The 17,004-nt window shown below is 39.8% G+C and overlaps 1 protein-coding gene across 4 annotated transcripts in view; it reads right to left on the bottom strand.

Moving 5' to 3' along the window:
• METAP1D (methionyl aminopeptidase type 1D, mitochondrial) overlaps positions 1-12,389 on the bottom strand; it is a 43,830-nt gene extending 31,441 nt beyond the window's left edge. For 3 of the 4 annotated variants that reach the window (XM_068195875.1, XM_068195877.1, XM_068195878.1), the window contains exon 1: positions 12,311-12,381. Coding sequence is in view for 1 of the 4 variants with exons in the window: in XM_068195876.1 (XP_068051977.1) it covers positions 12,311-12,350 (40 nt within the window). In the remaining 3 variants the exon portion in view is untranslated. Of the gene's footprint in view, positions 1-12,310 lie in introns of all 4 variants that reach the window. The other variant, XM_068195876.1, reaches the window with a different exon arrangement.
• Positions 12,390-17,004: the final 4,615 nt, after the last annotated feature.

The following is a 17,004-nucleotide window of genomic DNA, read 5'->3' as shown; positions in this document are numbered from 1 at the left end:
ATATGGCATATGGCAAATAAAATGGCAATTTATAAACAACATAGCCCTTCCGTAGAAAGGGAAGCTGTTCTAATAAATGATAAAGGGGAAGGACATAAGTGTAAAACAGGCAGAAAGTAACAGAATTATTGTGTACCAAACATTCAGACCAATTTAGTCAAAAAATGTATTATTAAGTTAAAACAAAAAAAGCCCCAACAAAACAAACAAAAACCCAAAACAAACAAAACCCAAAACCTCATTTCTGAACTATCTTCACCAGGTTATTCACTCACTTTGTACAGTTTATTGGACAATTCTACTGTCTGATTTTCTAAGCTAGACAGAGTAAGCAAGGAGTCTTTGCAAGAATTTAGGTCTCAAACTCCTTTTTCTCGACTGAAAAGGGTTTACAGACTTTTCTGCACAAATAGTAAATCCATAAGAAAAAATAAATGTTTTGCTTTCCACAATATGAAGATAATCTAACTTGCCAGCAAAATATGACAGGCAATTCTCCTGAGCATGTTTAGCTACCTTGTCTGCAAAACTGGGCAGTAATCTATGAAATTCTCTATAGGGACATCCATTTAATCAATTACTAATCTGTAAACTCAACTCAGAACTTCTAGATTCAGTCAATTGCATGCTAAGAATCCTGCTGCATATTTTTTTGAGAAATGTGAAGACTTCACATGGAGAATGTAAAGTCTATCTCAATCTATATGCATTTTAATATACTATTGAAAAGTGTTGTGACTGTGAATTTGAATCTTACAGGCCTGGCCACAACTTCATAGATGTCAAGGCTCCTGATCTGTATTCAATAGGCAAAGAACTACAATGAAGTTGATTCTGATGCAGCTGTTCCCCTGGCAATGGCACAGTCACTGGAAGCCTTATGCCCATGCCTGGGCCATGCTTGCTTATCCTGCAGTGGTTGGTAGTCCATTGTCACTGCTCGTCACACCAGAGAAGACACAAGAGAACTGCTGCCTTCCCCCAGACACCCCAGCAGATTATTTTCAGCTGGTTGAATTTTCCGTGGCCAACACCCCACCAACCTGTTTGCAACACCCATCTGGTTTCCACAGCTGGGGATACTGTTGCAGCAATCTCTGCCAAAGTCTTTCCATCAGCTACCTCGCTTTATACCTGATTTTGTGAAGCAGCTTTTACAGAAGAGTTATTTGGACAAAACAGCCTCCAAATGAACAAAAACAAGACTGTCTTTATCAAGGAGACTTTAGAAACAGACACTTCTGCAGTCTTTGGTTTGCTCTGCAATTACATTCTTGCCAGAAAACATGTATTAGTTAAGGAGAGTACTCTACAACTCAAAACTCTTAGATGACATAATGGTACTAGTCAGAAAGCTGCTGGGACAGTTATATCAGCAAAATAATTCTTGCTGGTACAACTTGATTTTTTGGAGCAAGCTTTGATTTAAGCTTTCACAGAAGAGAACTATTCTCATGAGATGAGCTTCTGCTGATTTAGCAGGGTGTCTTAGAACATGAATAAATCTTTATAAACCTAGACAAGACCCACTACTGTATTTACTTCTTTAAAGAACACCCATTTCTACCATGACTCATAGAATTATGTTAATAATAATCAGTGCAGAACAACCAGAAATGGCTTGGAGCGGTCAGACCTGCCTAGCCACCTCACAGGTGGTAGTTCAAAAAGGACATGGCAATGACATTAAGCCTTGTCATCACCTACAATTTCATCCACAAGACAGGAGTGTGACTCAATGCTCAGATCTGCACAAATGGCTACAGGCAACACTTCCTCTCAACGTCAACTCAGCATGTCTTTGTGAGAGGTCTATCCACTTTGCCCAGTGGAAAAAGACCTCAACTCAACAGCTACAGATGAGTTTACAAGCACACTCAAGAACTGAGAAGTCAAGCAGAATACTAGCAGATCTGCAATTACTACATCATTTCTTACATAAAGAATCTCCATTTTACATGGAGGGAAGCTAGGAGTTTACAGTTGCTTCTGCCCAACTCCATCTTCACCTGTGTCTATCAGTAAATCTCAGACTGAACAGCTGGAATTTATATGAGAAACAAACTTGCCATTTTCTTTCAATGTTATGCCACATCTGTTGGCTTTCTTTTTTAAAAAATACATAAGGCAGGATGTAATTTAAATTTAGGAACAAGAAAGCATGAAACAGATAATCTGAGAGTGCACAAATTTCTACACAGAACATCTGATATGCTGTAAGTATTAATGCATAAATTTAGACTGTGTTCTTACTACAATAGTTCTTCATGGTTCAAAATAAGCTTGATCTAAAATGAAACATAACTTTAAACAGGTTTTAACAATGAATACCTGAACATAAACATCTTTAAAATGTGAAAGCTGGAGACTTTATAGAGCTGGTTAGAGTGGCTGGTTATTTATAATCTAAACTCAAAAGAGAACAGTGTGACTTTCAAAAACACCCACGGAAGTTTTCTCAGGCTGCACGCTAGAGCGTATGTCTGCCAAAAGACCTCCAAGGAGCTCTGAAGAGCCTTTTATTCTCCCTTCTAAGGCTTCCATGCAGCAGAGCAGCTTGTTGAACACCTGGTTTTTAACATTCTTCTTTTTCTTCAGAAATTACGAAGAGAAAGACATTACTGATTTGGAAAAGACATAATCTCTAAAAGAACAACAAACAAACTTTCCATACCTTGTTTCAAGTCATACAAAGAGGGTAAAAAATGACCAACTGAGAAGAAACCCTAATTATACAATTACACAATTTCAATGTTTTGAAACAGTTCCTTTTAAAAAAATCTTCTAGAGTCTGTTCTCACCCTAGATAACACCAAAGGCCAGTGGTGTGACCTGAATGGGTGAACACAAAATACAACTTTTCTTAAATGGAAACTAGAACATGACTTCATACAGTACCTTCATACTTAGTGTGTTATAAATTGCTTTAAATACTGGAAGGCAAACAACCGTTATGCACTTAAGAGCTCATATGTAATAATACTTAGCATTTTGATAGAGCTTTTCATCTTCAAAGTGCTTTACAAACAACTCATTAATCTCAACCAATGCACCTGCAAGGTAGATAAATATCTGCATTGTAGGTGGAGAAAGACACAGAAAGTTCAATGAATCATCTAAAGCCATGCACACTACCAGCCCCAAATATCCCTAGCTCCTGGCTCCTAGTGCCATGAAGGACCTGAGCCCCACTGTGTGTTGAGATATCTTCTCTTGAGCCAAAGAGCTGCAGGAGCACTTATTTTACTGCAAGGCAGTGGCAGAGTGCCAGCCTAGCTGGAGACCCTCCCTTTTCCAAAGCTGGTAAGTTCCCAAGAACTGCTAGCTCCCACCAGGATCACCAACCCCAGGAAGAGGGAAGTCCATGAGATGCCAAAGTGAGGCTCACAACATAGATTCTCAAACTGATTCACCATCAAGCAGTGAGCTGAAAAAGCCTCTGCACTGGTAGAAGCCTTTGCCTCTCTCCCTGTTTATTTCCAGCTGCTGCATAGACTCCAGAGCAGCAGATTCCTACAAGTCAGACAACAGAACTCTGAAGTCTCTGGCCTCTGAGTACTGCCACGATTCAAGAAAACAGCTTCACTCCTCTGGTGTTCTCTAACTATTGAAAATTTGTAATGAAATTTTGCCTTCAAGAATGCTAATTCTCTTCCCTGTTGATGACTGGAAAAAAAAATCTTAACGTGATTACATTGCATGATTTTATTTTTAACTTTCTGAGTTTTAAAATATCAGATATGATTTTTCTTAAACCTCAGAAATACTAGGAAAGTCAAACCTGGAGCAGATGAGAAACGTGGAAGGTGTGAAAAATACACGTACTGTGCTACAGCAGACTTTATGTTCCCTTACACAGAGAAAATGAATAATGAACTTTTAGTAATAACATATTTATTTCAGATGTTTATTAGTCACTAGATTTAAATATATAAATCTGACAATCTTTATCTGTTCATTCTTCACATTTGTGACCCCAGAGCTTAGCAAGTTCTCCAGCCACTGTACTTCCTCCCTGGGTAAACCACTCATGTTTAAAATATAAGTTAGTCAGACAGACTGTTACGATAGCAGAAAGACAAATCCCACTTTTTCTTAAGATATTGAAGAAAAAAGTCTCTCTACAAGTAATGGTATAACATGTTAGTTAAGCAAACACAAGCAGCAAAAGATAAATGAAGGCAAAAATGTATGTAGCTAAAAGAGCTCTGCCAGCCTGCCCAGTTGACCTGGGTATAAAAGGCAAAATAAAAAGAAAGAAGCAGCCTTTAATTACTCTTCCCATCTTAATGTTTTAAACTTATAAAGAAAAAAAAATAACAAGCCCACATAATCCAAAACAACATGAAGAAACAACTCCTGATCATTAAACAGAAAGTACAAGTTCTCCACATTTAGAACACTTTTAAGCTTATTATTTCATTGATATAAAGTGAGCTTGTGTCTGACTGCCAACACCATGCTTTTAAAAAAAGAAGTCAAATCTACAACTCCCAATGAAAATAAGGGCATATAAGAGCAAACTAAAAATATAACATACAGGAAATAAAATTAGATTTAATTACATTGAACATTAACATTCATTCTGCAATTGCAAAAAATTCTAAAAACATTTTCTAAATTAAAAACCCCACCATAATATTCTACAGCTAAAATAATATGCAATCCTTATATAATGCCGTTTTTCCAAAAGAACGAAACAGATTAAAGAGCAGCATACAAGAACAAAATTTAAATCTGCAATTGTACCCACTAAACTCTGGAGGCCTAACAATGATGATGCAGTAAAAAACCACCCAACATCACAACAGTAATGCCACAACATTTTTGCTATTTTGTTTAGTAACTCATCACTTTATTTGTACGCAGTAATGAAGAGATATCACAGCAACTCGTGTCTGTCTCTGTGTGCTCTATTCTTTCCTGCTTCTGTTTTCAGGGTAGTTTAAAAAGAATCTTTTCTCCTAATCATCAGCAAACCACTACCAGATTTCACTTGTGGTAGAGTAAGCTACCCATCAGTTCAAGGCAATGCTCAACAAAAACAACAAAGAAAAGAAAAAAAGCAAGAGGCAAGGTCTGAACGCATTTTTCTTTCAATTCCCTTGGGAATCATGGTTCTATAGGTCTTGAATTCCCAGGCAGAGGGGATCATGTTCATCAGTTACGGCAGCTCCTCTGGGCCTAAGTCCAGGTAGACTGCTTGTCTAAACTTGATGAAATATAGGCGCCATCAGGTAACAGCAGTGGTTGGGGAGACTCCAGAAATGTGTAACTGAAAACTAAAAAATTAAATTAAAACAAGGCTATAGCCAAACAGCCTCTTTCTACAGGATGCAATAACTGTAAGGCAAAGAGTTTACAACACACAGACTGCTCCTTACATATGTTCTTTTGCCTCTTCACACAGATAATATGAAAGCTGGATTCGTCAGACAAGCATATTTTAAAAAACATTGATTTTAAATAGAAATGCTTAGGAAAGAAACCACTGTGACAAATACAAATGGCTTGAATAGACAAAACATTAAAAATAAGTCATTGCCCTGTAACCCACTCTCCCTCCCACTACATTACTTCAAAATATTTTCAAATTAAATTTTCATGCTAATAAGTATTGCTAGATCAACAGCACTGGGATGTGGTGCCTAGAAGCACTGCAAGCTACCCATCATGGCACATCATCATGTCAAACTGTCAAAAGAGAAGAAGAGGCAGCAAGACTCTCACTAGATGTGCATTTTGAAGTGCTATAGGAATGTGTTTGTTTGGGAGTGGGGAAGGAAGGAGGAACCAAAAAAAGGAAAATTATCAATCCCCAGTTGATAAGATCATTGTAACTGGGTGTCCTAAAGGTTGTTTTTGTACAGAAAAGGCCTTTTCAGACTGCATATATGATGAAGTACTACTTTGAAATCACAAATTGCAGTGGACTAGCAGGACTGTCGCTGAAAAAGGCTCAAAAGCTCCTAAGCTTTTGTTTAAATTTCCTCTTGATTCACAACAGTCACAATCAGAACATCATGTCTACTATATCCAAATATCATGGAGAGGAAAACCAGCTTAGATTTCACAACACAGACCTTCACTGCAGCTTCACATCTGCAGATTCACATCTCTTCAGAATAAAAAAAAAAGAAAATACCATAACATCATAGAAATATTTTTTGGTAGCCTCAACCTTACACTCCAACTATAGCTATACATGGAAAGCCACACAAGAAATGACGTTAAGTGTGCCAAACTGGCTCAGTAGGGTTTCCCCTGCACAGCTAGAGAACACCCACAACACACAAATCCCAAACTTTACAGATATGTGGTATGTTGTTTTTATGTGCACCATAAATTCAGCTTCTGGTCTAGGTAGGGTAATTCAGTGCAAAAACTTGAGTAAAAGAAATTCTGTATCTAAACCTAGAAAGCACTTTACCTGTGTCCACTGCTAAACTGCACGTTTGCCTGGCAACTTAGGAGCAGCAGGCACCAGGGCAGGCTCAGGCTCTGTTTCATCCTGCTGATGCTGTGCTGCCACAAAACTATCCAGAAATTACTCCCTCAGTGCTAGAGTTTCCCCATCCATCAGCTATCCATAGAGTTCAGCATCCATCAGTGCTCATGATTCCAGCCCCTTTTGTCTGCCTTAGCTATCTGCACTGTGAGCTCTCAGACACAAAATAAAATGTTTTATTGTATGTTCATAGGACATTTGATCCTGCGATTTTAGGAAGTGAAGCTAACTGCTCTAAAATAAAAGGTAATTGACTACTTGAGGTCCAGAATTTCTTTAGGAATGATTCAATCATTCATTCTTTCTCCTCAAATGCTATATATTACTCTAAACAAGCTTAGAGGCCACCAGAGACCTGTCATATACTCTACCACTATTCTTGATATTTTAAGTAACACAACATGCAAGGACCAAGTAGCCAGACACTTCACAGTTTGATCCTGCACGCAGCCTTGGCAGGGTCATCTTCCAGTATAGATTTTAGGAGTCTGTATTTTTGCTCCCTTTAATTTAATCTCTAAGATTGTGAAGTGGTATTCTTTATTTCACTGATTTGCTGTACGAGTATAGAGGAGGTTAAATTAGTTATTTGGTTCTTTGCAGAACAACACTAGAATTTGTGCGTGTCGGTTAACACTGCATTTGTGAGCCTGAAGAGTAGAAGACTGAAGCAACACCTAAAGGAGAGACAAAGATTGCCTTCTTTGCTGCCCAGAGGCAGCACTGAACTGAGTATCTTGAATTAAAATCACAGACATGACTTTCCATTTTAGACTTTCCACCCTAATATGTGGTATTATGTTGAGCCTTTGCTTCTACATCTGCAGCCAGGTGAGGAAATGCCAGACAACAAAAGGCTCTGGCAGGCAGTGTAGAAGTTGTGCTCGCCAACAGTCCTTGCTCACAGATATCCCCATGTCCAACTGTGAACACAGAGACAGCACTGTAAAATCCACTTTAGCAGCACAGCAGCCAGACAAGTCCCTACGATGGGGCATCCCACTTTCTTGCTAGAGTCATTCCCAGAGTTTCATGGTATTTTGACCCTGAAGAGGTCAGTACCTATACAAATACCTATATTCATATAGGTACTGACCTCTTCAGGGTCAGTAGCCTATGCACAAAGTTGGACAATGGCCCTTCAGCGAATCACCACAGCAGGGCAGCGAGCTTCTGCAGATGGTAGAAAATTCTCAGAGCTCTGCCATAGGAATGGGAAGAGGAAGTTGTTCTTTTCTGCTTAGAGGAAGCTCCAGGTGAGCTTGAAGGAGAATTCTGCAAAATTCAAAGCGATACATAGAAAGTCCATTTCCAAACAAGGTCAATTTTGCCTCAGGATTATGGCTAGGCTTACTTTCCTTAACTTCTGGCATATGAAAATATACCTGTGTAATACTTTTATCACAGACTAAACACTGGCAGATACAGGACACTACCTGGCACCTGGGCACCCAAGATAAAAGGCATGCAGAGCAGAGAGAGCTGAAACTACGTACTCCTCAGGAACTCATCATTAACTTTGTCTCTATGTGGGTTTTAGCTGTAACCACAATGGTGATGCTCTAGTGCCAGGGCAATGGGCACCTTCCTACAAAGGAGAAAAGAGGTCTTGGTCTTAAATGTATGGCTACAAGAGTAGGTGTGGGTCACTAAAGCTGTTGATGTGGCAGAAAATGTTGCTTTTCAGCAGCTGTCCAGGACATCGGTTAATGACTTTCCTTCATTTAAAGGCAACCTTAGCTAATGCTGAGAAACCTAAACTCACAGGGAAACCACACCCTACACATCCACCCCCAGCTAGAAGTGATAGATCTCCTAAGACAAAAAGACACAGTGTGCTGCCAACAAAACACTACCTCTCAAATGAGAGAATGATCTAACACCTTATTGAAAGGGGAATATTTTTCTCTCATACCTCAAACCATGAAAGTGCATGTCTTCCCCAGAGTTGCTGCACAGTTGAAATGGGAATAATTCCTCGCCTGCCTAATTATTTTTGAGACAGGGATGAAACTACCTTAGGATCATTGTAAAAATGTTGAAAGTGTACTACGATCAAATGGTTTGAACTTCCACCATGCACCACTTGCAGCTCATAATGCTAATGTTTAATTCTGGAGACATGAGTCTGTCTACAAATTAATGGAAAATGTGAATTAATATTTTCTTCCAGCTAATTGCCCAACTCATATATTGCACAGTGCAGCCAAGCACAATAGATCTTGAAAACTCCCTTGCACAAGTTTTATACCACTTTTTCTCATTTGCCAAAAAAAAAAAAAAAAAGAATCAGAATTACAGGATGTATTTAATTGTAAGTCTGGAATACCAGGAAACAGTCAAGTCTCCCCAAAACTGTTATCTGTATATTCTATGGTTTATTTAAAAAAAAAAAAAAAAATTAGGTGAAAAGTACTGGAAATTACTATAGGTGAGTATTAATTGTTTGAGCTGAACATTTCTGAATTTCTTTTTAACAGTGAGAAAAATATGAAGTGATACTTCCACCATTTGAATATTAATAGTACTCAGAAGATTTTTATGATTCATTCTTAACATGATAATGGTATCTAATATGCTGAAATTTGTGGTTAAATATGCATATCAAAGAACAAGCTATAACAATTTTTAAAAAATAAATGCTTTCAAAATGCACCATCAGAAAGATGGAAACAGACTGATTCAGTAGCATACGGTAGCAAAAAAAATCTGAATTGAATACTTTGACTTCAGGGGAAAAAAAAGGAAAATAATCTAATTTTGAGTCCTTTTACTTCCTCTTAGAAATACTGAAAAGTTTGAATATTATAAAACCATGAGCATTACCAAGGTCTGCAGATTAAAAAATGTGAGAAATTAACTGTATCAGAAGCACTGCTCAGTAAAAGATTCAGTAAAGCAGGTACTTTATTTACTTAATCACGTCCCAGATGGAGACCCCATAGCACACTTCTGTACAGTAACATGCAGAGTCCAACAAAAAATGGCAATTTAAAAGTTCACTACCAGTTTTACCATCCTAAATGTCAAATCCATGTCTGATCAGAAAGAAAAACTATGCAAAATTATTTGTCTGCACTATATCTAGAGCACATAAACCAGATCACATTGCCTCAGTCACTTGCTACACCTTCTTTATTAGTCCAACTAATGTTTGTAACTTGTGTAGTGCTTCAGGATAGTTTGATGATTTTCATATAAATACTCTAATGGAGAAGAGTTTATTATTCCTTTAATATACACAGTTTTGGCTAACCTAATAATGAAATATAGAAAATACTCAACCATGCATTAATGACAAGACTTGTGAAGCAAACTTTTGACCTATACAGCCCAAAAAATAAAAGGAAAAAGGAAAAAAAAACACAAAAAACAAAAAAAAAAAAACCCAAACCCCAACTCATTTCTAATAAGACTCGGCACTTCTGGGCAAACTTGAAAGGGTGAGGCTTTGAAGGTGTATTGGAACAGAATCAACTCCAGCTATGTCCCTCTGTTTCTAGAAAAAATAAAAAAGGTTTAAAACCACATTTATGCATTTCCTCCTCATTTTACTAACAGAGGGGAAAGAGTAACATTCTCAGAAAAATTTTGAAAACAAACATCTCTGAAAGGCTCTGTAGTCACAGAAGAAGAAGCATCTCACAACGTCTCATATTCTGTGGTGCTGGAGACAGCTGTAGCTTCTAGTCGGGTGCAGCTTCCAGGTTCCCCACTGAGGAGCCTGTGGACAAATTCCCAGTTCCACAAGGTGCTGAACAGGGCAGCTCAGCCCCTTACCAAGCAAACAGCCAGCCTGGGAACACAAACTACATATGCAAGGGATGTATCACACCCTGTCACTCTATGCTGAATTGACTTAAAAAACCTGGCCCACAGTAACTCACACAGCTTAGCACAGAATTCTTATTCACTGCTAGGGAAGCAAGATCAGGAATCAGTTCTATCAGTATGGAACACAAAAGTAACTCATTTTACATGGGATGTCTTCTCAGCAATTATTTCCCTGTGGCTCTAAACCCTGAAACGTCATTGTAAGAAATTAGGGGCTTCTACTCTACAATAATTCACCTGTATAAAATAAATAGATCTGTAAGAGATTACTATGCTTTAAATCATCTAAGATACAATTGTAGATATAAATGCAGTTCTTCCACATCTCCTACTTTATTACCAATAAAGTAGCACAGATTCAATTATGGTAATACCCAAAACTGTGATAATATCTAATCAGACCATTTACAAGCCAGTGAATCAGCACACAATCCATACTATTTCTAACTACAAACTGTATCAGTGACTTGATGTGACTGTGCTCTGGGTGTTTCCTAGTTTTCTTTTCCTAAATAGTAAATTCAATTCACACTTCTACGCATCACCTGTACTTTTTTTTTTTTTGAATACTCTTCAAGAAAAGGTGACAGCTAAAATGCAGTTTAACCCGCTGCTAGTCCACTCTGAAACGCAGCATTTGAGCTTACAGAATTTCACAAAGGCTTGTGGAAACCACTCACCCTGAAGAGTTGTGTGCCTTCTCCTTGGTTTGAAAAGCGTTTGAATTCTGACATTAGCAAGGCAGAGACTATTCAAATAACTTCCCTATATGATTACTGAAAAGTACTTTTTAATTTCCTCGTATATTTCAGTCAATATTCTTTTTTAATAAAGGGTTTTTTTAGGCTAGTTTAAGTCCTTCTGATGTGTGGAGAAAGCATTTAATCAGTATACAGCTTCCAAGATCTCTGCTGCTCAAATGTACTTATGCAAAAACAAGTCCATAATAAAGAAAACTTTCATCATTTATAAAAATGTAACATCAGTTATATTAAAAAGAACACACATAAGAGGCTATAAAAAAGTAATTTTTGTTCAATTAAGGTAGAACAGATACCCTTAGGCGAACAGAAGCCTAATTTAAATTACTGTTTTCTTTTCGTATTTGCAAATTAAATTATACTGAACTGTCAGATTTGGGGAAAATTTGATTTCATTTAATCAGTCTTGTCTTAACTATGACAGTTTCACTTTCTCAAGTGTCTGTAACAGCATATCCCCTAGGGAAGCTGAACAAGGTTCGATGCCTGAACGGAAGGTAGGAAGGTTCAACAAAAGTAATTCCCTGTTTTTCGACTGGATGACAGACACTGGGCTTTTAAGCGCATGGGGCTGAAGACGGATGTAGGACATGGCCACACTTTAGCTTGTGAGAGGTGATGCGGCACAAAAACTGCTCGTCGGGGAGCCCCAGGGCACGGGGGACCACGGGCTCTGAACAGCCATGACACAGACGGGCATGCCAGCAGGCAAGAAGTTCCGCACTTGACCGGGCTCGTACACGAAACACGTATACTTATGTCAGGTTACTCCAGCAGCAAAAATCCCCACAGCAGAAGCAGAGCACAACACCCCACAGCCTTCCCCCACCGCGGGGTCCCCGGGACGGCGGGAGCTGCCACGCGCCGGCCCCGGGCCGAGCACGGCGCCGGGGGAACAGGCCTTAACACAAGCCGAGCCTTGACAGCTGCGGCCGCTGCTGCGAGGCGCCGCCGCCACACGCCGCCCCCGCCCGGACGCCTTCGCGAGCTCCGGCCGGCGGAGCGCTCTGTCGCAGCCCTCGGCAGGCGCGGCGGCGGCGGGACCTTTCGCTCCTCGATTTCAAAGCGAGCCCCGACTGAGCAGCGGCGCGGCGGCGGCCGGGGGAAGGGCAGGGCGGCGGCCGGGGGAAGGGCAGGGCGGCGGCCGGCCCCGCGCCTCACCCCGGCGGCGGCGGCGGCGGCGGCGGCGGCGGCGGCGCGCACTCACCTCCGCTCCGCAGCGCGCGGGCGGCCCTGGGCGCCGCCATGCTGCCCACGTGAGGCGGTCACGTGGCCGCGTGCGGCGGGAGCGCCCCCCGCCCGCCCCGGGCCGGCGCGAGCGCGGTGTGAGGGCGGCGGGCGGCCTGGGCCGGGCGGGGCCGCGCCCTGCGCCCAGGGGCTGCCGCCGCTGCCGTGCGGCCCCATGCCGCTCACTCGCCATCCCTAGCGCGACTGTGACTGCTCCTGCCGCCGGCGGGAGACGGGAGACAGAACTGCCCGGAGTGGGACTCGGTCCCGCACGAGTTGCAACCACGCTAACCCATGAGTGCTGGAGCGACCTCATAATGTCTTGCCATTAATAAATCAACAAAACCCAACCAACTAAGCAAGCAAACACCACCACCTTTCCCTCAACTCGTACTTTTGTGAATAAAATATGAACTACTCCTTAGGAACGAATTAATGCAAAGGGATATCTCGGAGGCAGGTGCCAAGAGGATGGTGCCAGACCTTTCCAGTGGTGCCAAGGGACGGGATGAGGAGCAATGACCACAACTAAAGCGCAGGTTTCATCTCAAGATGAGGAAGAGCTTTATGCTGAGGGCGGCAGAGCACTGGAGCAGGCGGCCCGGGGAAGGGCTGCAGTCTTCTTCTCTGGAGACACCCAAAACCCACCTGGATGCGTTCCAAAATATAAAAGTAATACAAACAATCCTTTCTTACATCCTCGCACACATGTATTGATCTTTGTGTCCTTACATACGTTCATGTGTACACACACAGTGGTAAACTGTGGGATAAGTAAGTACATTGTCAGATGAGAACTGAGGCTGTTTATCTCCAGATTTATTTACTCCTGGTACAGCCATTAGTAGTTTTTAACTTAGCATGTACAAGTTTTATGATTTAGTTAAGAATAGACTCAAAGCCCAAGGCAGATGGGAATGCTGAGCATATTTACCTACACGTGCTTTAGAAAAATCCCCCAAAAAGTATGAATTTAAAAGTTACACTTCAAGCATTTCTGATTTTAAGGAGCAAATTCCAAGCATTCTCTGATAATAAAAAAAGTGCTGTGATCCTCTTAAATTTTGCTAGTAAAAGTGCATCTCTTAATCACCTGCCACAGCATGATAGGCAGCCTATCATATAGCTTATATCCAGACTACATACTAGTTTAAAGAGCAATGCAATACCTTACACTGCCTCCGAAAAACAAAATATTCCACATCTTATAGCCACAGTCTGCATGAACTGACATGTTTCATCATCATTATTCAGTGAGGGGAGAATTATAAGATTTTCACAGAAATAAACATATAGAAATAAATGTAGAGAAAGCACTGCTAAGATGATCAGTTGCACCTTGTGAGCAGCATTATCCACTGCTCACTGATGAGAGCTATGCACACATTTCATTTGCAGGGCCAAAATGTGCACGTCTTCACTTTGCTCCTAATTCTACAGCGTTGTATGGTCTTTCAGGAGCATCATTCTGTCCTTTTTTGTGTCTTGGCAAGGCTTTAGGAATCCAGATGCACAAACACTAGTTCTGTAACATCAGTGTGCAGTGTAAAGCAATCACATATTCTGCTGCTTGGCCTAAGCAACTATATACACTCTTGAGTGGGTGTCCCTGTGTGTGCTTAAAGAGACTTCCCATGAAAGTATCCATGTAGGATGAGTAATTAGCCACATTTTCCTCAACTGTCACTAAAGGATAAAAACAGAGAGCTCTAAGGTGGCCTAGACTCACCCTTCTTACTTGAGTCAGCAAGTATTTCCTACTCCGTGGAATGAGGCCAGTGTTAGAGAAAATGAAGTGAATGCTTGGCTTTTTTTCTGTATCTGTAAGCCCTAAATTCCTTTTTGTAACAGCCTGAAAATTGGTTGATGGCATAAGAAAATGGAGGCAATTCTAGTTATGCTGCTACCACCTTTGTAATTACCTTGTCCTTAAGTGTCAGGCTATTTCACAAATACTTGTAGGTACTGACTAGTGGTTAGATTGGACCAATTATTTTTGCATGCCAGAAAATAATAGGGGATCAATCAAATTACGATCAATTACATTTCAAGCAAACTGTGTAATTTTTGCAGTCTCTGGCTGCATCTTAAGCCTAACAACAGTCATTATTCAGTAGTCTCTAATTTATGCTTAGATGCAGGTTTTCTCCTTTTGCTAAGAAATAAAAACAATATTTATAGTTTTTAAGACCTTTATAGCAGTAAAATTGGGGTAAATATCTCTGAAAAGAGAGACACCAGATCCTAACACAGCAAACCTGAAAAAAATCATACTCCACTGCATTCAAATTGTCACCAAAAGCAAATAACATCACTTTCTCCTTCATGTGTATAATTGTCTTTTGGTTTCAATTGACAAATCCCCCTGAAATATTTAAAATGGACAATGATGTCTCAAGATAGCCTGAGTGTCAGGTTGAGAGGCAGTTTTAGAGAAATTACTTTTCAGCCCAGGGTTTATTCAACACATCTGTGTGAAAGACTCTCCTTGAAGAATGTTTCACATCCCATCTCACTTACATTGGTTCTGTGCTGTGAAAGCCACCAAGCACTAAATGTAGAATCTCAACGTTATTTCCTCCCAAAACTGGACAGGCTGATATTAAAATAAGCAAATATGTGCTAAAGAAGACATAAAGCTAGGTTTGTACATATAAGTTTCAAAGCAATCTGTAACAGCCTGTAAAACAACAGTTGTACTTTATGACACACAAAATCTTTTATAGCGCAATACAGAAACATGCTCCTAGTTTAAGTATAGAAGCTGAGGTTAGGCTTAGATCTTAACTTGTGAAGTTAGGCTCAGACTTCCCTATCTAAGATTGTCTTAAAAGATGATTTAGTTCTACAGCAGCTTTTGCTGATGAGACTGGTGCTGTTTGGGTCCTGCTCTAATCACAAATAGGTGCTCTTTTTTTCAGCACTGATGTTCATCTGATCCAGGATGAGAGAGTTTGGAGCCCTGAACTTGCCCAGAAATCTCCTACATTAGTGATACAAAATATATATAACCAGGGAAAGCTACACTAAATAAAACTTATATTATACCTTGAAGGAAAGAAAAATAACATATTTACAGGTCCCCATCATATTAAATTCATTCTAGGCAAAGATTTACTCTTTTCTATGAAACCATCAATGAAGTTTTAAAACAAGAACACCCCATGTAGCTCAGAGAAAAGCCTAACTAGAAAAAAGGGAAGCATCTAAAAATAGCAGCTATTGAACATGGAATATCTCCCTTATTGCCCTACCATTTAGAAACAAAAAAGGGATGTCAAGCTTTTCCCATTGATCTAGATTTTCTTTACATTTTATCTCTTCAGCTCAAACTGTGCAACAACCACAAATGGAGCACGTACCTCCTGTGTGAGGAATGTTTACAGCATTATTTGTTCTTTATTTACTGAAGAAAGAAACTAGTCCTACTCTCAGAAAAAAACAGTGCACAGTACTGCTCCTGCTATATAGATTTTTTGTACAGGCAAAGAGGGAATTCTGAATCCTCTTCCCAAGGCTTTGTCTTCATGGTGTCATTACCTGAGATTCCTCCAGTTTGGGTGGGAGCCTCATATCTGAACTGAGCTTTAAAGAGTCAATGTAGGACATTTTTCCAACCTTTTCTCTCTGCCTCTGGTCTAGAGAATTAAACATATTTTGAACATGGAAATATGAAAACTTAGATTAATGATCCTTTGTACCCAGCTTGCACCATTCTAGATCTAAAAGGAAGCTCGGATACAGTGTGTAATCTTGTTTCTTGCAATATGTATTACTGAACGCTTTAGTGCAAGGAACAAAGAACCTGGTAAGCATGTATTTGAATGAGTAGCTATGAGTAGAAACTGGTAGTTGTATTCTTTTTCTTTTTACATTGTAAAAAAGATAAGTGATAGGGAGGCAAGCTCATTCCTACAATTTTCCCACCAGTTATAAGCCAGTATGATGGCAGATAGCATGCTCTGCCTGAGCCAAGCTTGCATCTATTTGTATTGCTTTGTGTAAAAGCCTTCCATTTTTACTGGAATTTTTTAACTGAATTTTTAGCCTCATAATTTCAAATATTGTCATTGGTGTGGTTAACCGCCTTTTGTAAATGTAGTATTTTAACAGAAAGAACTTAGGGTTAGATTGAAATCTTTCTGATCACTGGAGAAAAGAACTAGTAGTGTAAACCAGCTGAAATTACTGAAAATCATGAATGATAGCATGGGGAAAAATATTTCGATGACTTTAGGCTGGTTTTTTTTTCCCCAGAAAATTGAAATATCTGCAACACATACTTGCTTATGAGATACAGATGCTAATACTGATTATGGTGTCTTTTTTTTCCAAGTCCAAACTATCCTAGCAAGCAATGTTTCACAAAGCAGCAGCATTACACAATAATTTTAAATTTGAAAACTGGAACTCCAAGGTTTTCTATGACAGGCTTACCAATGTAACAGGTATTTCTAGTTCCAACAGAAATACTGAAGAAAGCAGGTCAGAACTGACACTGTGAGGAAAGGTAAAATGGCAAAATATGCAACATAAGATTTTCAAGCTTCCTAGTGTCTGACAGTCATAAAATATGATAAAGGAGAAGCATAAAAAACAACAAAGTCTCAGTGAGAGACAAAAAAAGGAATTGAAAAAAATCTATATAAGCACACACAAATCCTTCATACAGAC

The sequence above is a fragment of the Anomalospiza imberbis genome, chromosome 7, assembly GCF_031753505.1.
Source record: "Anomalospiza imberbis isolate Cuckoo-Finch-1a 21T00152 chromosome 7, ASM3175350v1, whole genome shotgun sequence".
NCBI classification, from domain to species: Eukaryota; Metazoa; Chordata; class Aves; order Passeriformes; family Viduidae; genus Anomalospiza; species Anomalospiza imberbis.
This window is presented reverse-complemented; position numbering and strand designations above follow the sequence as displayed.